The 15,908-nt window shown below is 59.1% G+C and overlaps 1 protein-coding gene across 3 annotated transcripts in view; it reads right to left on the bottom strand.

Moving 5' to 3' along the window:
• Positions 1-15,908, bottom strand: part of RASGRF1 (Ras protein specific guanine nucleotide releasing factor 1) — a 98,979-nt gene that overhangs the window by 51,517 nt on the left and 31,554 nt on the right. For all 3 annotated transcript variants that reach the window (XM_051834574.2, XM_051834572.2, XM_051834573.2), the window contains exons 3-5: positions 15,520-15,667; positions 7,704-7,796; positions 5,367-5,620 (exon numbers count right to left, since the gene is read on the bottom strand). In XM_051834574.2, the coding sequence (XP_051690534.2) occupies positions 5,367-5,620; positions 7,704-7,796; positions 15,520-15,633 (461 nt within the window). In that variant the 5' untranslated portion in view covers positions 15,634-15,667. The remainder of the gene's footprint in view (positions 1-5,366; positions 5,621-7,703; positions 7,797-15,519; positions 15,668-15,908) is intronic.

Here is a 15,908-nt window from a genome sequence, read left to right as displayed (position 1 = left end):
TTTTTTTTAAGACAGAGGGCCCTGTGACAGTGGACACAACACAACAGCAGCGACCTCAGCAACCCGCGAAGACCACGGTTAAGTATGAAGTACAAGACGCAACCAGAAATGGGGCGTACTGCCGTGGAGGAGCCCCGTTAGAGCAACCTCGGCTTCCTGGGACGACCCTAAAGAGGAACGGGGCCTCCCTTGTTCTGTACTGCTGCCCGGCCTGAAATACAACCAGGCGTCGAGCCCGATGCTCCGGTCCAAACCAGAACATTTTCCTCCAGTAGATATATTTCGTAAGAGGGAGGGAAAGCAGGGCACTAGGACCCTGTGGCGCTGTGTCGGGACGCTGGCCTGGGCAGGCAGGGTGGGGTGCTTCTGGCTCCTGTCTGGGGCCTGATGTCCCAGATGCTTCCTTCCTGGGCGCTGCTCCCAGGAGGCCCCTCCCATTTCTCCTCCACCCTCAACCTCTGAGTGGGGAGGAGACGGCGGTTCCAGCCCGGCTAGCTGTGCCCCAGGACCTTGCGCTGTCCCCTCCCCACTGTGGGCCTTTGTCCACCCGACCTGAGGACCTGCACCTGCAGTGATGGGAGGGAGCCCACGTCCAGTAGTTACTGCAGTCCCCAGTGGGGCTGGGGTCACCACCAGGGCCCACGTGCCTTTCTCTCTCGGGGAGCCACAGCCTGCGGAGCCGATGCCAACACATGGCACAGGAAAGGAAAATGGGGCTCTAGGGGAGAGACGATGAGGCCGGATTTCACTGCCACCCTGGGGTCATCCAGGCCAAGACAGGTGTGCAGGGACAGGATCTGGGTGACCCAGATCAGAGCCACCACCCTCCGATACCAAGTGTCGCCACCGTAAGTGTGGGAGGCCGCTGGAAGGAGGACCAGGCTTGCCTGGGGGGTGGCCTGTGGCAGCCCGCACCATGATGTTCAAGACTGTCTAGGACGGAAGGGGCTGAGCCCCCTGCTAGCTCCTCACCTCTGCTGAGGAGCCTTGGGGGGCATTTCCTTGACAGGGTCTCTAACATAGTTTGAGAAACCCCAAAGGGCATTTGCATGCCAGGCCTGTCCAAATAGGACTGGGAGCTCCCAACTCCCATCCTTGTGAAAGACAAGACCCAGCCCACCCGAGGCCAGACAGGAGCTGCAGCCGTGGCTTCCAAGTTCTTCCAGAGTGGGCGTGGAAGGCCTTGGCAGTCCCCTGACAACTCAACACCCCCTTCCCCCACAAAGGAACACAGCGGGGGCTACAGACCCACGCAGGGTGGAAGAGTGGCACACAGGGCTGTGCGCCCGCCACCCGACAGCTGCTCACCCCAGCGCTCTGTCTTCCTTCCCTGCCCCGTTTCTGCTTCCTAAGCACAGGGCCTCTCATCCACTGTGAATGCCCCCGGGGAAGGAAATCACCCAAAGCCACAAGACCAACCGTCCAGGAAGCTTTCTTAGCATGGGTACCCCAAACCCACTTCCCTTCCCACTGCACACGACGCTCACTGGTGCTCCGGGGGTCAGAGGGGTCAGCCAGGTGGGGCCTGCTGGGGTGGCTTCCCCCCTCACTCATTGAGACCTACTCATCAAGACCTGGTGGATGGCAGGTGTTATCAGAAGTACATGGGGGGAGGGGCTCTTCCCCACTGCAGGCCGTGTGTCTGTCCCCGTACAGCGTGATCTGCGGGCACCACCAGTATGACCATCCTGGCCTACACCACGCCCGACCCTTTCTAATGCAGACAAACAACCTCTACACGGCGGGGAAGGCTCAGTGGGAGGCGTGGCTCCTAACGGAGTTTCTGTTCATCAGCTGTCAAGTCCAGCATGAAAGAAGCGAGTTGACCTTGGTGGGCACAGGAGTGGCCACTGGGTTGGCAGCTCCTCTGGGATGCATTGCTCACCAGGAATCATCTCTCTCTCTCTCTCTTTATATATATATATATATATATATATATACATACACATACATATATATATATAAAAATCTCACTCTGGCCACGAGGGACGTTGAGGGCCAGAGCACAGGTGAGGATGCTCTTGGTCACGTGCAGACAGCTCCTGGCTGCCTGGTGGTTGTGGTTCTTGACAATGAACTTGCCTTTCACTGTCTGCTGAACCAGGTGGCATAGGTGCTGCGATGAACCACACCTGCTAGGTCTCCACTGACAACTCAGGCACAGAGGGATTAGATATTAGGGGCAGTTATCACCAAGCTAAACGGCTACGCTCTTTTGGCCAAGCAACGCCAGAAGCTAACCCCATCCGGCAAGGGGAAAAGGAGGCCCTCCCACCCGTCACCTGGCTTTGGCCCCTCCGAGGACCCCTCAGCCCAGGTCTGCTCCACCCACTTGTTAGGTGCGTCTCCTCTGGGATACAACGATTCTGCGTCTGGACGAGGGTTCCAACCACCCTGGGGACTGAAGCCGGACCCAGCTCCTGTCTTAACTGTTCCACCGCTGGGACCCTGAGACTGGGTGTCCGGAGAATTCCACGCCCTCAGTGGGCAGGGACCACAAGTCTATACGCAGCACCAAAGAAGCTGCAGGAGGCAGATCATCCCTCACCATCAGCCCCTTAAGACTGAGGGTTGGAATTCTCCCCGGGGGACTGGGACTGGCACAGGGCACGGAGCTGAGCCACCTGGAGATGACGGTTAGTTCCTACAGGACACAGGTTTGGTTCCCCTTGCTCTGGAGATGGACAGATCCCCTGCCTGGAGCATGCTCAGACCAGGATGGGGGCCACGGCTGACCTACAGCTCATTATACGCTCATTGGCATATTCATTAGCATGCTAAATGATGCATCTGCCAGCTGCCATGAGAGCAGACATCGGAGCTCATAAGGACTGCAAAGGGGTGGGGGCTGGATTCCAGGAGCCCCCACTACTTCCCAGAAAACCATGAATATTCCTCCCCCTTATCAGAATGTCCCTCCCCTTTCATTAAATAGCCCCGTGACGTTACACACGAGTCGGAGATGGTGCCACACCCCTCCGGTGGGCCCCACTGTCTGTGGAGCGTGTGTGTTTGCTTGCTCATGAAAACTTTCACCACCCACTGTTTGCTGTCCTCCAGCTTCCCCCCGGATTCCTCCTGGAAGCAGAGTCAAGGACCTGGGTACCGGGCACAGAACCTGCAGACTCCTTGGTCCACCCAGAGTTGCAGGCAGCTGGCGTTTGAAAATCCGTGAGCCCAGCTGAGCTGTCCAGGGCTTACTGGGGGCAAGGGTTGGGGGCGGGGGAAGAAATTTATTCCTCACCGTTTTTTTTCAGCCTACTCTGGGTCACTAAGTCTGCAAGGCTACCTGGAGTTCCTGGGTGGGGGGGTAAATGTTACTTGAGTTTATAAAAAGATAATGCTAATTTCCTTTGTTCTGATCAATGCATCTGATGATAAAAACTGCTCAACACATATACTAGCAAGCGGCCTTGTGAGGCTCAGAGGTTTGATCTTTATGTCTCACGAGGCCAGAAGCTGCCCCCTCCTCCCTTCTCTCTCTGCATCCCGACTCTGAGGCTTCATCCACGTCCATGGTGTCAGCCCTGCCCCCACCATCCCCCTCCCCCGCAAGGGCTTCCAGCCTCTTCAGCCTGAGACTCAGACCCAGGTCTGACCACTCCTGTGGCCTCTCCTGCAGGGTGGAAACCCTCAAATCCCCGCCCCCCCCAACACACACCCCTGGCCGGGAGGGGGCGCACAGCTGGACACCGGGAAGGGGACCCTGCTCCTGCAAACCCAGGCTTGTGTGGCTTAGCGGAATGACTGGATGCTGAATATTTCACTAGTTTATTTGAGAGACAGAAACAGGCAGAGAAGGCGCTCCCCCATCTGCTGGTTCATCCCTCTCCCAAATGCTTGCAACAACTGGAGGGGCTGAAGACAGGAGGCAGGAACTCAACCCAGATCTCCTAAGTGGGTGGCAGGGACCCCACTACTTGAGCCATCGCCGCCCCCTCCCAGGATGCACACGAGCAGGAAGCTGGAACCGGGAGCAGTCGGGACCCGGAGGCAGGTGTTGCAATGTGGAAGGCAGATGCCCCAGCTGGGATCCTAAGTACAGACCAAGGGGAGTCCTGCCCCTGAGGAAGGAAATGCAGTTGGCTGAGCATCTAGGGGCACACAAAGACTTACTTTAATTCCCAGCGGAGGCGCATTAGTAAATAACAATCTGTTTGTATGTCTTCATTTCGGTTGCTTTTATGCAGTTTATACAATTTCCTCGCCCACCAAATAGCTTATTGAAACCACTTCCTAAGGAAGCTCTCTTAAGAACAGGCTGACAGAATAGCAGCTGTCAGCTCTGTCTCCCGTGATCAGCGCCTGGAGCCATCATCTGGGACAGCTGCCTGCTGCTATCGGGGAGCGGCCAGAACTCGAGGGAGCCCGGGAGCTCTGAACGTGAACTTGGCCTGCAGGTCACCGTGACGGCATCAAGATGGATTGCCGCATGTTTTATTTGTGTTCTTGGAGGTTGATTTGTGCTGTGGTTTGCATAGGGCTGGTCCCCACCCAAACCCGTGTTGAAGCCGCCTGGTGCCCAATGGAATGGTGTCCAGAGGTTGTGGCTCCTTTAAGAGGCGTGGCCTAGCAGGCGGTGGCTGGAGAAGGGAAAGGATTAATGCTGGTCTTTTTGGGTGGGTTAGGTCTCGCTGGAGAGAGTGAGCTCACAGAGGCACACTTGGTCTCTCCTCCTCTTGCGCCCTGGGACCCCTCTCTCCCTTGCGCATGCTCTGCTGTGCTAAAACCGATCTCTTTTCTAGATGAAATCCCAGCCACAGGGATTTTGCTCCAGCAACACAAGACAGACTGGGAAGACAGCGCGGAACTCTTTAACACTGACACCGGGGTGGGGATGGGGCGGGCATCTGGCGTGGCGGTGAAGACCCTGGTTGGGTGCTTGTGTGCTGTACTAGAGAGCCTGGGTCCCGCCCCAGCTGCGACCCAGCAGTGCAGGCCCTGGGAGGCAGCGGCGCTAGCTCAAGCGACACCCGTGGGGGACCTGGGTTGAGTTTCTGGCTCCCAGCTTTGCCCCTTCCCCAGCCAGCACTATGTCGGGGGTGAACCCGTGAATGCCTGTCTCTGTCTCTCTGCCTCTCAAATAATAATTAATAATAAAACTTTATATAAAAAAGTCAAATACTGTACAACGTCAAACAGACAAAAATACTGGACTCAGGCTTCCTGAACTGTGTCACCACTAACATCGCGGCTGGAATGAGTCTTGGTCGGAAGGGCATTTAGCAGTGACCTTGACCTTGACCTCCACGGCAGAGGCCGATAGCGACTTCCTCCAACCACGGCTAAGGGTCGCCACGGGGGGCCTGCTTGGTTGGGGGGGCGGGGGAATGGTCCCGGCTGGTGGCTCTGAGCCTGGCGCTCACCTGTTCAGGAAGATGCTGCTGACGTCGTCGTGGGTGATGGGCGGCTTCTTGGAGCTGGCGGCCATGCGCAGTGGACGCAGGAAGTTGTTGACCAGGATGTGCAGCTGCTGCACGTACTCGGCCTCGGCCTCCAGCATGCTGAACACCACCTGGTTCCTCTTGCGCATGCTGTCTGCGTGCGGGGACCGGATGTAGTCCTGGATGATCGTCTTCCACTTCCGCCGGCACAGCCAGCCCCGCAGGAAGCTTTGCACCTGGGGTCGGGGCGGGGAGGGAGAGGCCCTGGTTAGCCAGCCGTGGCCGCTCTGTACCAGCGCCCTGCGGGGCGAGGGCTGAGGTTCTGCCATCCCCGTGCTGGGCGTCCCTCAGGCTGTGTGTCCCTCAGGCTCAGACATGGGTGGGCTTGGCTCCGGCCCTGCGGTCCCTCTGAGCCAGTTTTCCCATGGAGATGCGGACATGATGGCAGGACTCAGTGTGGCTCCCGGCCAGAGCTGGCCTCTCTCAAAAGCTTGTCCGGGATGGAGGAGCCAGGCGGTGCGCACCTGGTCTTGGCTCAGGATTTGCCCCGGAGCCCAGCAGCTTCCACGGCAGCTCATCTGGATAGAGGGGTGATTATCGACCAGGACAGAAGGCGGCAAATCAGCTAAGCACAGCCTTGGGCCCTCTTGGGCAGCTCCTGGGGAGGCGAGTGTGGGCGCTCGACCATGGAGTCGGGCTGCCTGGAGGAGCCTTGTGTCACCCGGGACTTGGTGGAGGGCCTGCTCAGGATCCGAGCGAGGGCCCCCCTGGTTCCCTGTGTTCTTGCTACTGAGCAAGCTCCGTCCGCAGTTGGGGGGACACTGGCACCTGGAGCAAGGGTGCTGGCTGGGCTCCAGCCACAGGGCTCATCAAAAATACCCGCAACTGGGCACAGGTGGCAGGCACAGCCGTCCCGGTGCAGGGCTGTGTGCTGTGGCGATGGGAGACCCAACCGCAGCCCAGCAGCTGTCGCTGAAGACAAGAGGGGCTTTCCGCAAGGTGCCAGGAGGTGGGGCTCAGCTGGTCTGCAATGGCCAGGATAGCTGCTTAAGGTGCCAGGGGCACACGGCATGGCCCTGCCTGCATGGGTGGGGCAGGGATGGCGAATCCTGATGCCTGTGGGCATGCAGGTCCCGCATATGTAGGCAGCCAGCCCCTCTCGCCTGGGGCCGTGTCACCACGGGTGGGAGGTGGGCTGGGGTGCCCGGCCTTCTGTCTCTCCAGGATGGCGCAGGGCACGGGGACAGGATTTGAAAGTCACTCTGCAAACACTTAGCTGTGTGCCCTTGGGCCAGTTACTTTGCCTCTTTGTCTGGGCTTCCCCGAGTGCGAAAGGGAGACACGGATAAAACCCCAGAGTGTTTTAGTGAGGATGAAATTGGTCTGTGTCAGGCTCCCAGAATAGCATGTGGCAGTAGAAGGTGGTTAATGAACTTGGCTGTTTCTATTTTTGAGAAACCAAAAGTCCTAATTTTTGGGTGGAGACTTTGGATTTGAAAGTACAGGCAATAAACGCCAACGAAATTCACAGGCAAAGGAAACTCAAACGCGATAGACTCTGGGGGCAGCTGAACTTGGCCCGTGGGGCTCCACATTGCAATTTCTTGTCTGGGTGATGCTGGGGTCTTTTTTGCACCTTGACCAATAGGAGTCTCTGGTTCTCCTTGTTCTCCTTAGCGTGAGCAGGGCTCACAAGAGAACTCGGCCGAGTGTCCATGATCACCTCCGTGTGGCATGGGGGAGAGGTGTGAGCAGGTGCCAGGGCTCCGAAGCTGCCCCAGAGGCCCGGGTCTGCTAGGCCACACACACAAGCCGTGCATTCCCCCTCTGCCCTGGCTCCATGAGGGCCTTTGGTGCTGTCACCACGGGGACACACCTGGTACCTGCTGACCCCTGTGGGCCCCAGCAGGGCAAAGGCAGTGGGTCTGACTATGGGGTCTTGAAGGCCAGATTTCCATGCTGAGGTCTGCTGGGGACGCGAGGGGCAGTTGTGAGAGGTGGTGGTGTAGGTGGTGGTGGCATGGGGGTATGCGGGGGGTGACAGCCGGGAAGTGGCCGGGGGTGCAGATCTGGGCACTGCTTCGTGGCTCTGTGAAGAGAGCTGTCAGCTGAGAGGCCAAGGCCCGCCCTGGCTCTGTCCACTCCTTTTGCTATCGGAACCTCAGTTTTCTTATCTGTAACATGGGAATGATGAGGTGCCATTCAGGGGCGAGGGGCAGTCTTGGGAGCTGGGGAGGGTGCATGCGTGGGGTGACCCTGAGGACAGTGGGATAGCAGGTGGACACGCAAAGAGGGCCCCTGCAGCGGGATGGTGCAGACCTTCTTAATCTTCTTGATGTCACTGTCCTCGTCGTTGGGGGTGACGGTCTGGGTGGACTGGATGCGTTCGTTGTCCTTGAGCAGGGACGCGATCTGCAACAGAAAGGCAGGTTGGCCGCCGGCCAGGAGGGGCGCCCGCACTGGCCATCCAGCGCCCGGTGCAGTCCCCTGCCGGAGACACACATCTGGGTCACAGGAGCAGACACGCCCCTCGACAGAGAGTGCCGCCCTGGAGAGACCGGTCCCTGCCACATCCCGGGCCAGCAAGACCGGGTGCTCGCGGGACCCTGCACAGGGCCCTTCTGCTCCGGCGGCTTCTGCAGATGCCTCGTTTGGAATCCGAGGGCCTTGTCCTCAACCTGCGACTCTCCATCCTACTCCCCAAGCTGCCACACCTTTTTATATTCACTTTTCATTGTAGGAAAATACAGGCACCATGAAACGGATCAGCTGAGCATTTCCAAGTGTGCACCCCATGGGCGTTAAACACATTCGTGTTGGCGTAAAACCAGGTCCAGCCTGCACCTCCTCAACTCCTCTCTGTGGGAACTGAGAGGAACTGAGACTGTCCCATGCCCCGGAGCGCCACACCCCTCACTCCCTGGCCACCACCACCCTACTTCTGTCTCCGTGAATGTGACGGCTCTGGGGACTTGCTATCTGGGGAACCTCACAGGTGCACTTGCCTTCCTTAGTGGAATGTCCTCCAGGGGCAGGTGTCACCTTCCCCTTCCGGTTGAAGGCTGAGTAATATTCCACTCGGCGTCTCCACTGCCTTTTATCTGTTCATCTGCTCTGGGACATCTGGGTTCTCCCTACAGCTCTTCAAGCCAAACCACCCCAGATAGAAACCAGATCCGAGCAGGCTGTGCCCTCCCCAGGCAGCCTTAGAAATCTCTTCAGAGCACATCCTGGAACCTAATGGCCCAGACGAATGGAGCAAACATTCACGATGCTCTAAAAAAACCCTCCATTTGTCTAATGTCACAGAAGCTGGCAGAGCTACAAGAACCAAACCAGGACACCTGCAGCCGTGCTGTGCGATCAGGCCGGTGTGTGCCCTCCTGGGCAGGGTGCAGCTGCTCCCTGTCCTGCGGGTCCCCCCCGCGGTGCCAGGCACTTTCCCCTTGAAATGCTGGCATCGCGTCTCTCCTCCATGTTGGGGGAGCGCCGGGTGAGACGGGGCCACAGCCACTTGCTTCCTTAATGGGCTCACTGTGGCTTAGCACCAGGCTGCACTTGATGCATGGTTGTTGGCTACACATGTAAGCGACTTTTGCAAAAAAAGAAATCGAGCCATAGCAGGCAGTGAAAGCAGGGGCCGAGGACGGCAAGGGGGTCAGGAAGTCCCGGGCGTCTCAGGATAATAGCAAACGCTGCCTCTCCAAGACTCGCGGCTGGGTTGTCTCAAGGTCACTGGCGGAGCCGGGATGAATGGGCTCTCACGGCTGAGCGCGTGCAGCACTTTGAAAGCAAAATGGAGCAGTTACCTGCTCTCCACTCCTGCCTGCTAAAATTACCAGTCTGTGCTGGAAGTGCCGCGGAAAATACCCGAGACGGAGCCGGTGTGGAGAGCATCTTCCTTTTATTATTCCGCTTCCGACTTCCCCTCCCCGCTCATGGAGCTCCCCTGAGAATATTCACACAGTGAAATACGATGACTTTGTCAGTAGTGTACGGGGTCAAGGCGTGTGCGTGCACACACACACACACACACACGCATGCGGCATCTTTACCTGCCCTGCGCTGTTTCACTGGCTTTGCCTGTTTGGGGGTTTGCACAAAGCTCTCCCTGCCTTTTCTCTTGGGAGTGCTGTGTGTGTGTGTGTGTGTGTGTGTGTGTGTGTGCTGGGAGGAGGGAAGGAAGGAGTCGGTATTTAACACTGACCGTGTGCTTCTCGGAGACAGGCATTCCGGGACATGCACTCAGCAGGGACCAGGGCAAAAAAATAGATGCAATTAGGTCAGACAACCATGTTGCACGCACAGGCGGCCCTGGCAGCCCGAGAGCCTTTATTTAAGGAGCAGGCTGGGTGGGCAAAACTCCCCAGGGTGAGGAGCCGGGGGATCCTGCAGAAGTCTTGAGGGGAGGGTGGTGGGGGCACTGGGCTCGGTGGGCTCCCGGGGACAGTCTTTCCTTAACTCTGGCAGCTCCCATCTGGCAATGGATTTGCTCTGGCCCCTGCTCTGTCTGGGGGCTGTCCAGGCCCTGCTCGGCTGACGCGCGCTCAACCATGGCCAGAGGAGCTGGCCCTCTGGCACGCTGCCCGACCCTGCACCTGGTGCCCCCGCTGGCCCCTGCCCACCTGCCACCTGCACACTGGCTTTGTCTGCCCATAGAGGCGAGCTCTTTGTGGACCAGAGCCCTCGGGGCTCTGGGCACTGGCTGCTGGCCCATCCTGCCCCATCCTTTGGCCCTCTCTGGGGGATACCTTCTTTAATCCAGAATGCATTTTGGCAGGGCAGGAATCAATGGTGGAATTCATCCGGGTGTTTTTCTATCTGCAAGCAGCCAGGGGCCTCTGCATTTCTTGCTTTTCACACAGCTGCCACGCGACTCAACCCTCTCTCCTTCCTTCTCGCTTCCCTCTGGCCCCTTCCAAGCCCAAGAGGGGTCATCTCTGTGTCCCCCTGGGCCACCTCCATGGGCACATCCTGACGGTGCCTCTGTGTGGGGCACACGCGGGGCACTGGGGGCCCCGGGCAGTGGATGGTCAGCTTGACCTCTTCCCTAGAGGAGCGTCCGGCTGGAGAAGGGGGTCACAGCGTGGGAGGGCTTCCCCCCGGCCTTGGCAAGGGCTTTCCAGAAGCTGCTTCGAGGACAAACACGAGTCCTCCAGGTGGACTCTAGGGGGAGGGGTTCGAGTGGAGGGAGTGATGTGAACACAGGTGCAGGGCTGGGTGCCAGAGCACAGGTGCTTGGGGGTGGGGTGTGTGTGGTAGGGGGAGAGATGGGAAGCAGGGCCCCAGGCCTGGAGGGAGGTGATGGCTGGGGAGGGGTCAAGGTCACCCGTCGGACTTCCCCCAGGACGGGCTCCCTTTACCTATGAGTCCAAGGCTAAGTTTTTTTTTTTTTTTTTTTTTTGGACAGGCAGAGTGGACAGTGAGAGAGAGAGAGAGACAGAGAGAAAGGTCTTCCTTTTGCCGTTGGTTCACCTTCCAATGGCCGCCGCAGCCGGCGCACCGCACTGCTCCGATGGCAGGAGTCAGGTACTTATCCTGGTCTCCCATGGGGTGCAGGGCCCAAGCACTTGGGCCACCCTCCACTGCACTCCCGGGCCAGAGCAGAGAGCTGGCCTGGAAGAGGGGCAACCGGGACAGAATCCGGCGCCCGACCGGGACTAGAACCTGGTGTGCCGGCGCCGCAAGGCAGAGGATTAGCCTAGTGAGCCGCGGCGCCGGCCCCAAGGCTAAGTTTTTATTTGCCACCACCGAGATCTCTGCCCATGCTTCCCGGGCCGCTCTTCTAGGAGGCTGAGTGTTTCCAAGCCAATAAAACATCCCGACCATCTGTGGGCGCCTGCCCTGCCCTCGGTGCCTGTCTCCTTCCCTCTCCAAATGTACGCCAGTCCCGAGTAAGAGAACATGGCGGAAAGAGCCCAGCCAGGCGTCCTCGGGGAAGGCGGGCTTCCTCTCCCGGTGACTGCGCCCTGGGTCTTAGGGGGCTCCTTGATGGGGCTCTTGGCGGGGGGTCAAAGCGCTTCTGTCGCTGTCTTGACCTTAAGGGCCGCACCTGCTTGTTCCAGCTCAGCTCCTGGTTCCAGCCTCTTGCTAATGCATACACCAGGGGGCTGCAGGGGGCAGCTTCAGTAATTGGGTTTCTGCACCCACCTTGTGTGGGAGACCTGGACGGAATTCTGAGCTCCTCGCTTTGGCCTGGCCCAGCTCTGCTGCTGTGGGCATTTGGGGAGTGAACCAGCAGATCTCCAATTTTTTTTAAAAGAAGGAAAGAAGTGGCCGATGCTGAAGACTGGATCTTTGATCTGTAGCACTTGCCAGTGCCCGTGGGGCAAACACCCTGACCTTGGCCCGTTACATGCTACAGCAGGTCAAATATGTGGCTGGTAAATTTCTCAGAAATTCAACAAGCGGCTCCTACAGGCTTGCCTGGGCCAGCTGCAGCAGCACACGGGATACGAGGGAAGGAGATGGCGAATGGCATGTGGGAGCAACAGCAGAGGCCATGCCAGGGCGTGGACATCCGCTGCCCTCCGTCTTAGTGGCAGAATCTCTAAAGCTTCCAGAAGGCCCATTTCACACAGCAGCCTGTGTCCCGGGGCTGGGCCTGGAGGGAGGAGCCACATGGCCCCGTCCTTGGGCTTCTGGGGCTGCTCGTTACGGTGGCACAGCTCAGCACAGCCTGACAGACACTGCAGTAGCCACCTGTGACCAGGGGCAGGGAGGCTCAGGGAGATGGCTGCTGGGGGCCGGGATGTGACAGGTGTGAGAAGTCCCTAGGGCAGGTGGCTGGGGGCTGCAGGGCCCTGGAAATCCCAGGAGTCTCGGGGAAACGGTGTGAGGAGCTGTTCCAGGAAAGGCGGGGTGAGAGAGCTGCCATGCTGGGGGACTCTGTCTCCCAGCCCCCTCCCTGGGTGGGGGGAGGAGGAGGCGGGAGCGGGTGTCAAGGAGCTGAGCTGGGAGACCCGCCGCTGGGGGGAGCCCGAGTGCCTTCCTTTCTGGGCACCGCCGTGTCCTCAGACGGCTCCTGCCTCCGACGCTGCCCTGCGCCTCCTGCCCACCTGGCTGGCGGCTGCCCCTCTCAGACACGAACTCCATCTCTGCCTTCTTGGAGCCTCTCAGAGCCCACAGGTGCCCTGGATCCCACCGTGTGTGTGTGCGTGTGTGTGTGTGGTGTGTGGTGTGTGTGTGTGTCTGTGTGTGTGTGTGGTGTGTGTGTATGTGTGTGTGTGTGGTATGTGTGTGTGTGGTGTGTGTGTATGTGTGTGTGTGTGGTGTGTGTGTGTGTGGTGTGTGTGTGGTGCGTGTGTGTGTGTGTGGTGTGTGGTGTGTGTGTGGTGTGTGGTGTGTGGTGCGTGTGTGTGTGTGTGGTGTGTGGTGCGTGTGTGTGTGTGTGTGGTGCGTGTGTGTGTGTGTGTGGTGTGTGGTGTGTGGTGCGTGTGTGTGTGTGTGGTGTGTGTGTGTGTGGTGTGTGTGTGTATGTGTGTGTGTGGTGTGTGTGTGTGTGGTGTGTGTGTGGTGCGTGTGTGTGTGTGTGGTGTGTGGTGTGTGTGTGGTGTGTGGTGTGTGGTGCGTGTGTGTGTGTGGTGTGTGTGTGTATGTGTGTGTGTGGTGTGTGTGTGTGTGGTGTGTGGTGCGTGTGTGTGGTGTGTGTGTGTTTGTGTTTGTGTGGTGTGTGGTGCGTGTGTGTGGTATGTGTGTGTGGTGTGTGTGTGTGGTGTGTGGTGCGTGTGTGTGTGGTGTGTGTGTGTGAGTGTGTGGTGTGTGGTGTGTGGTGTGTGTGGTGTGTGGTGTGTGTGGTGTGTGTGTGTGTGTGGTGTGTGTGTGTGGGGGGTGTGTGTGTATGTGTGTGTGTGGTGTGTGTGTGTGGTATGTGTGTGTGGTGCGTGTGTGTGTGTGTGGTGTGTGGTGTGTGGTGTGTGTGTGGTGTGTGGTGTGTGGTGCGTGTGTGTGTGTGGTGTGTGTGTGTATGTGTGTGTGTGGTGTGTGTGTGTGTGGTGTGTGGTGCGTGTGTGTGGTATGTGTGTGTGGTGTGTGTGTGTTTGTGTTTGTGTGGTGTGTGGTGCGTGTGTGTGGTATGTGTGTGTGGTGTGTGTGTGTGGTGTGTGTGTGTGAGTGTGTGGTGTGTGGTGTGTGTGGTGTGTGGTGTGTGTGGTGTGTGTGTGTGTGTGTGTGGTGTGTGTGGTGTGTGGTGTGTGTGTGTGGTGCGTGTGTGTGTGTGGGGTGTGCGTGTGTGTGTGGTGTGTGTGTGTGAGTGTGTGGTGTGTGGTGTGTGTGGTGTGTGTGTGTGTGTGTGTGGTGTGTGTGGTGTGTGGTGTGTGTGTGTGGTGCGTGTGTGTGTGTGTGGGGTGTGTGTGGTGTGTGGTGTGTGTGTGTGTGTGTGGTATGTGTGTGTGTGTGGTGCGTGTGTGTGTGGTATGTGTGTGTGTGTGTGGTATGTGTGTGTGTATGTGTGTGTGTGTGTGGTGTGTGTGTGGTGTGTGTGTGGTGTGTGGTGCGTGTGTGTGTGTGTGGTGTGTGGTGTGTGTGGTGTGTGGTGTGTGTGGTGTGTGTGTGTGTGGTGTGTGTGGTGTGTGTGTGTGTGTGTGTGTTTAGGAGGGAGAGAGAGAGAGGCAAATAGAGCGACAAGCTTCCCTAGGCTGATCTTCGGTCTAAAGTCATCTTTCAAAGCCTCTTTTGCCCAGGGGGCAGTGCACTCAACTGAAACCCATGCTCCAGATTCCGGTCAGCTAGGGCTCTGCTGCGGCCTGGAGTTCTGAGACGCACATGCACACACGCTGACCCGCTGCTGCCCGCTCCCCGGCGCCACAGCAGGCTCGGCCCACGGCGCCCAGAGCCCCTCCCCGGCCCACAGCCTCCTGAGACCCTGCAAGACAGGTGGAACCCAAACCCTCCGGGGCTGTGAACAACTCGCCCCCTGTCTCGGGTTCACACGGCCGACTTCATCACGGCCCTGATCCACGCTGTCCTGCACCCCAGCAGGTGCAGGACAGGTGGAGCTGGCTCTCAGGTGGGGGACAGGGCGTCAGAGGGCAGGGTCCTGGCCTGGAGACCCCCAGGAGGCGACTTTGCACTCAATGGGGCTTCACCAGGTGGAGTGAGTGGAGAAGGGATGAGAGGGCATTGCAAACAATCCACCAGCATGTGCAAGGGCCAGGAGGTAGGACGACACACAGCAACAGAGCAGGGCGACCTGCGCGTCTGGAGAGGAGAAGCAGGCGAGGTGAGCAGGTGGGTGGTCTCGGCTTTGAGTGAATGAATGAATGAATGAATGCCTCTTGGAGCCCCTGGCTCGGGAAGCTTGCAGCCTGGTACCGGGGCTCAGTGTGCATTCAGGGATCCAGGACAGATCTTGGCGTTGACCCCAGGGTGAACCAGGTGGGCTGTGGAGGAGGCTCCAGGAGCTGTGGGAAGAGGCTCTGAGCCGGGGGTGGGGGTGGGGGATGATGGACAAGCAGACAGGAGACCTGAGGGGTTTCTACTGCGTGAGCCTGGACAGGTGTCATGGGCTCCCTGAGCCTGGGCGAGCCAGCCCCTCCGGGTGGTCGTGGCGCCTGGCTAAGGGTGCATGTCTGGCAGTACCTGCTCCGGGGCTACATCTGGGGTCTTGTTAGACCTGAACTTGCATGTGGCTGTGACTGGGAGTTCAGGGTGACACCGCTGCAGGACCAGGTGGAACTGGGGGCTCTGGGTCTCGTGAACAGAGCTGGGGTATCGGGTCCCACCTCCCTCTCTGAAGCGAGCTTCCTAAGTGTCATGTGACCAGACCACAGCACACACCCCCGGGGCCTTGCAGCCTGTGGGGTCCTGCCTCTCGCTGCCTCCTCCTCTCCCTGGATGGGTTCCCCACACCCTGGCACCTGGGGCCCCAGGACCTCTGCTACCTCTGCCAGGGGAGCACCCACACTGCCCCTCCCCTGGAGAGGGGGCTCCAGCAGCCAGAGCCCAGCTCGGCCAGCCTGGTATCCGTCTCACACGTGAAGAAACAGGCCCAGACAAGTCGGCGACCCGCTCCAGATGCTACGGCAGAGGCGCCATGGCAACCCGTCTGAGCACAGGACCCTGCCCTAGGCACCATGCTGGGCGCCCTCCCCTCCCCCACCGCGCCCCATCCCGGAAGCTCCCCGCCAGCGGCCACCTCTGCCTTCAGCCGCTCGATCTCGATCTCTCCGTCCTCGATCTGCTGCCGGAGCTGCTTGGCCACCGTCTTCTCCGTCTCCACGATCTGCAGCAGGTGCAGGTACTTCTGCATCAGCGCTTCGTGCTCCGTGGCCAGGGTCCTGTAGCTGTGGACAGGCAGACGGGAGGTGTGGCGGGTGCGAGGCTGCCCCCTGGTGGCTGCTGCCGCCCCTGCCCTCCCCAAACCCCGGTCCCATGCTCTGATGGCTCCAGCTGGGCCCCGTGCGCATTCTCTCTCCCTGTGTCTCACTCTTGTGCACACACCACTCTCCTGCCGGGTCTTTGCACAGCGAGGACCCCGCCGTCTCCTCCCTGCCTCCCTGGATTAACCCCATCCTCTCTCTTAGG

Source organism: Oryctolagus cuniculus, chromosome 12 (genome assembly GCF_964237555.1).
Source record: "Oryctolagus cuniculus chromosome 12, mOryCun1.1, whole genome shotgun sequence".
In the NCBI taxonomy this organism is placed as follows: Eukaryota; Metazoa; Chordata; class Mammalia; order Lagomorpha; family Leporidae; genus Oryctolagus; species Oryctolagus cuniculus.
Note: the sequence above shows the minus strand (reverse complement) of the source record. Positions and strands in the feature narration are given on the sequence as shown.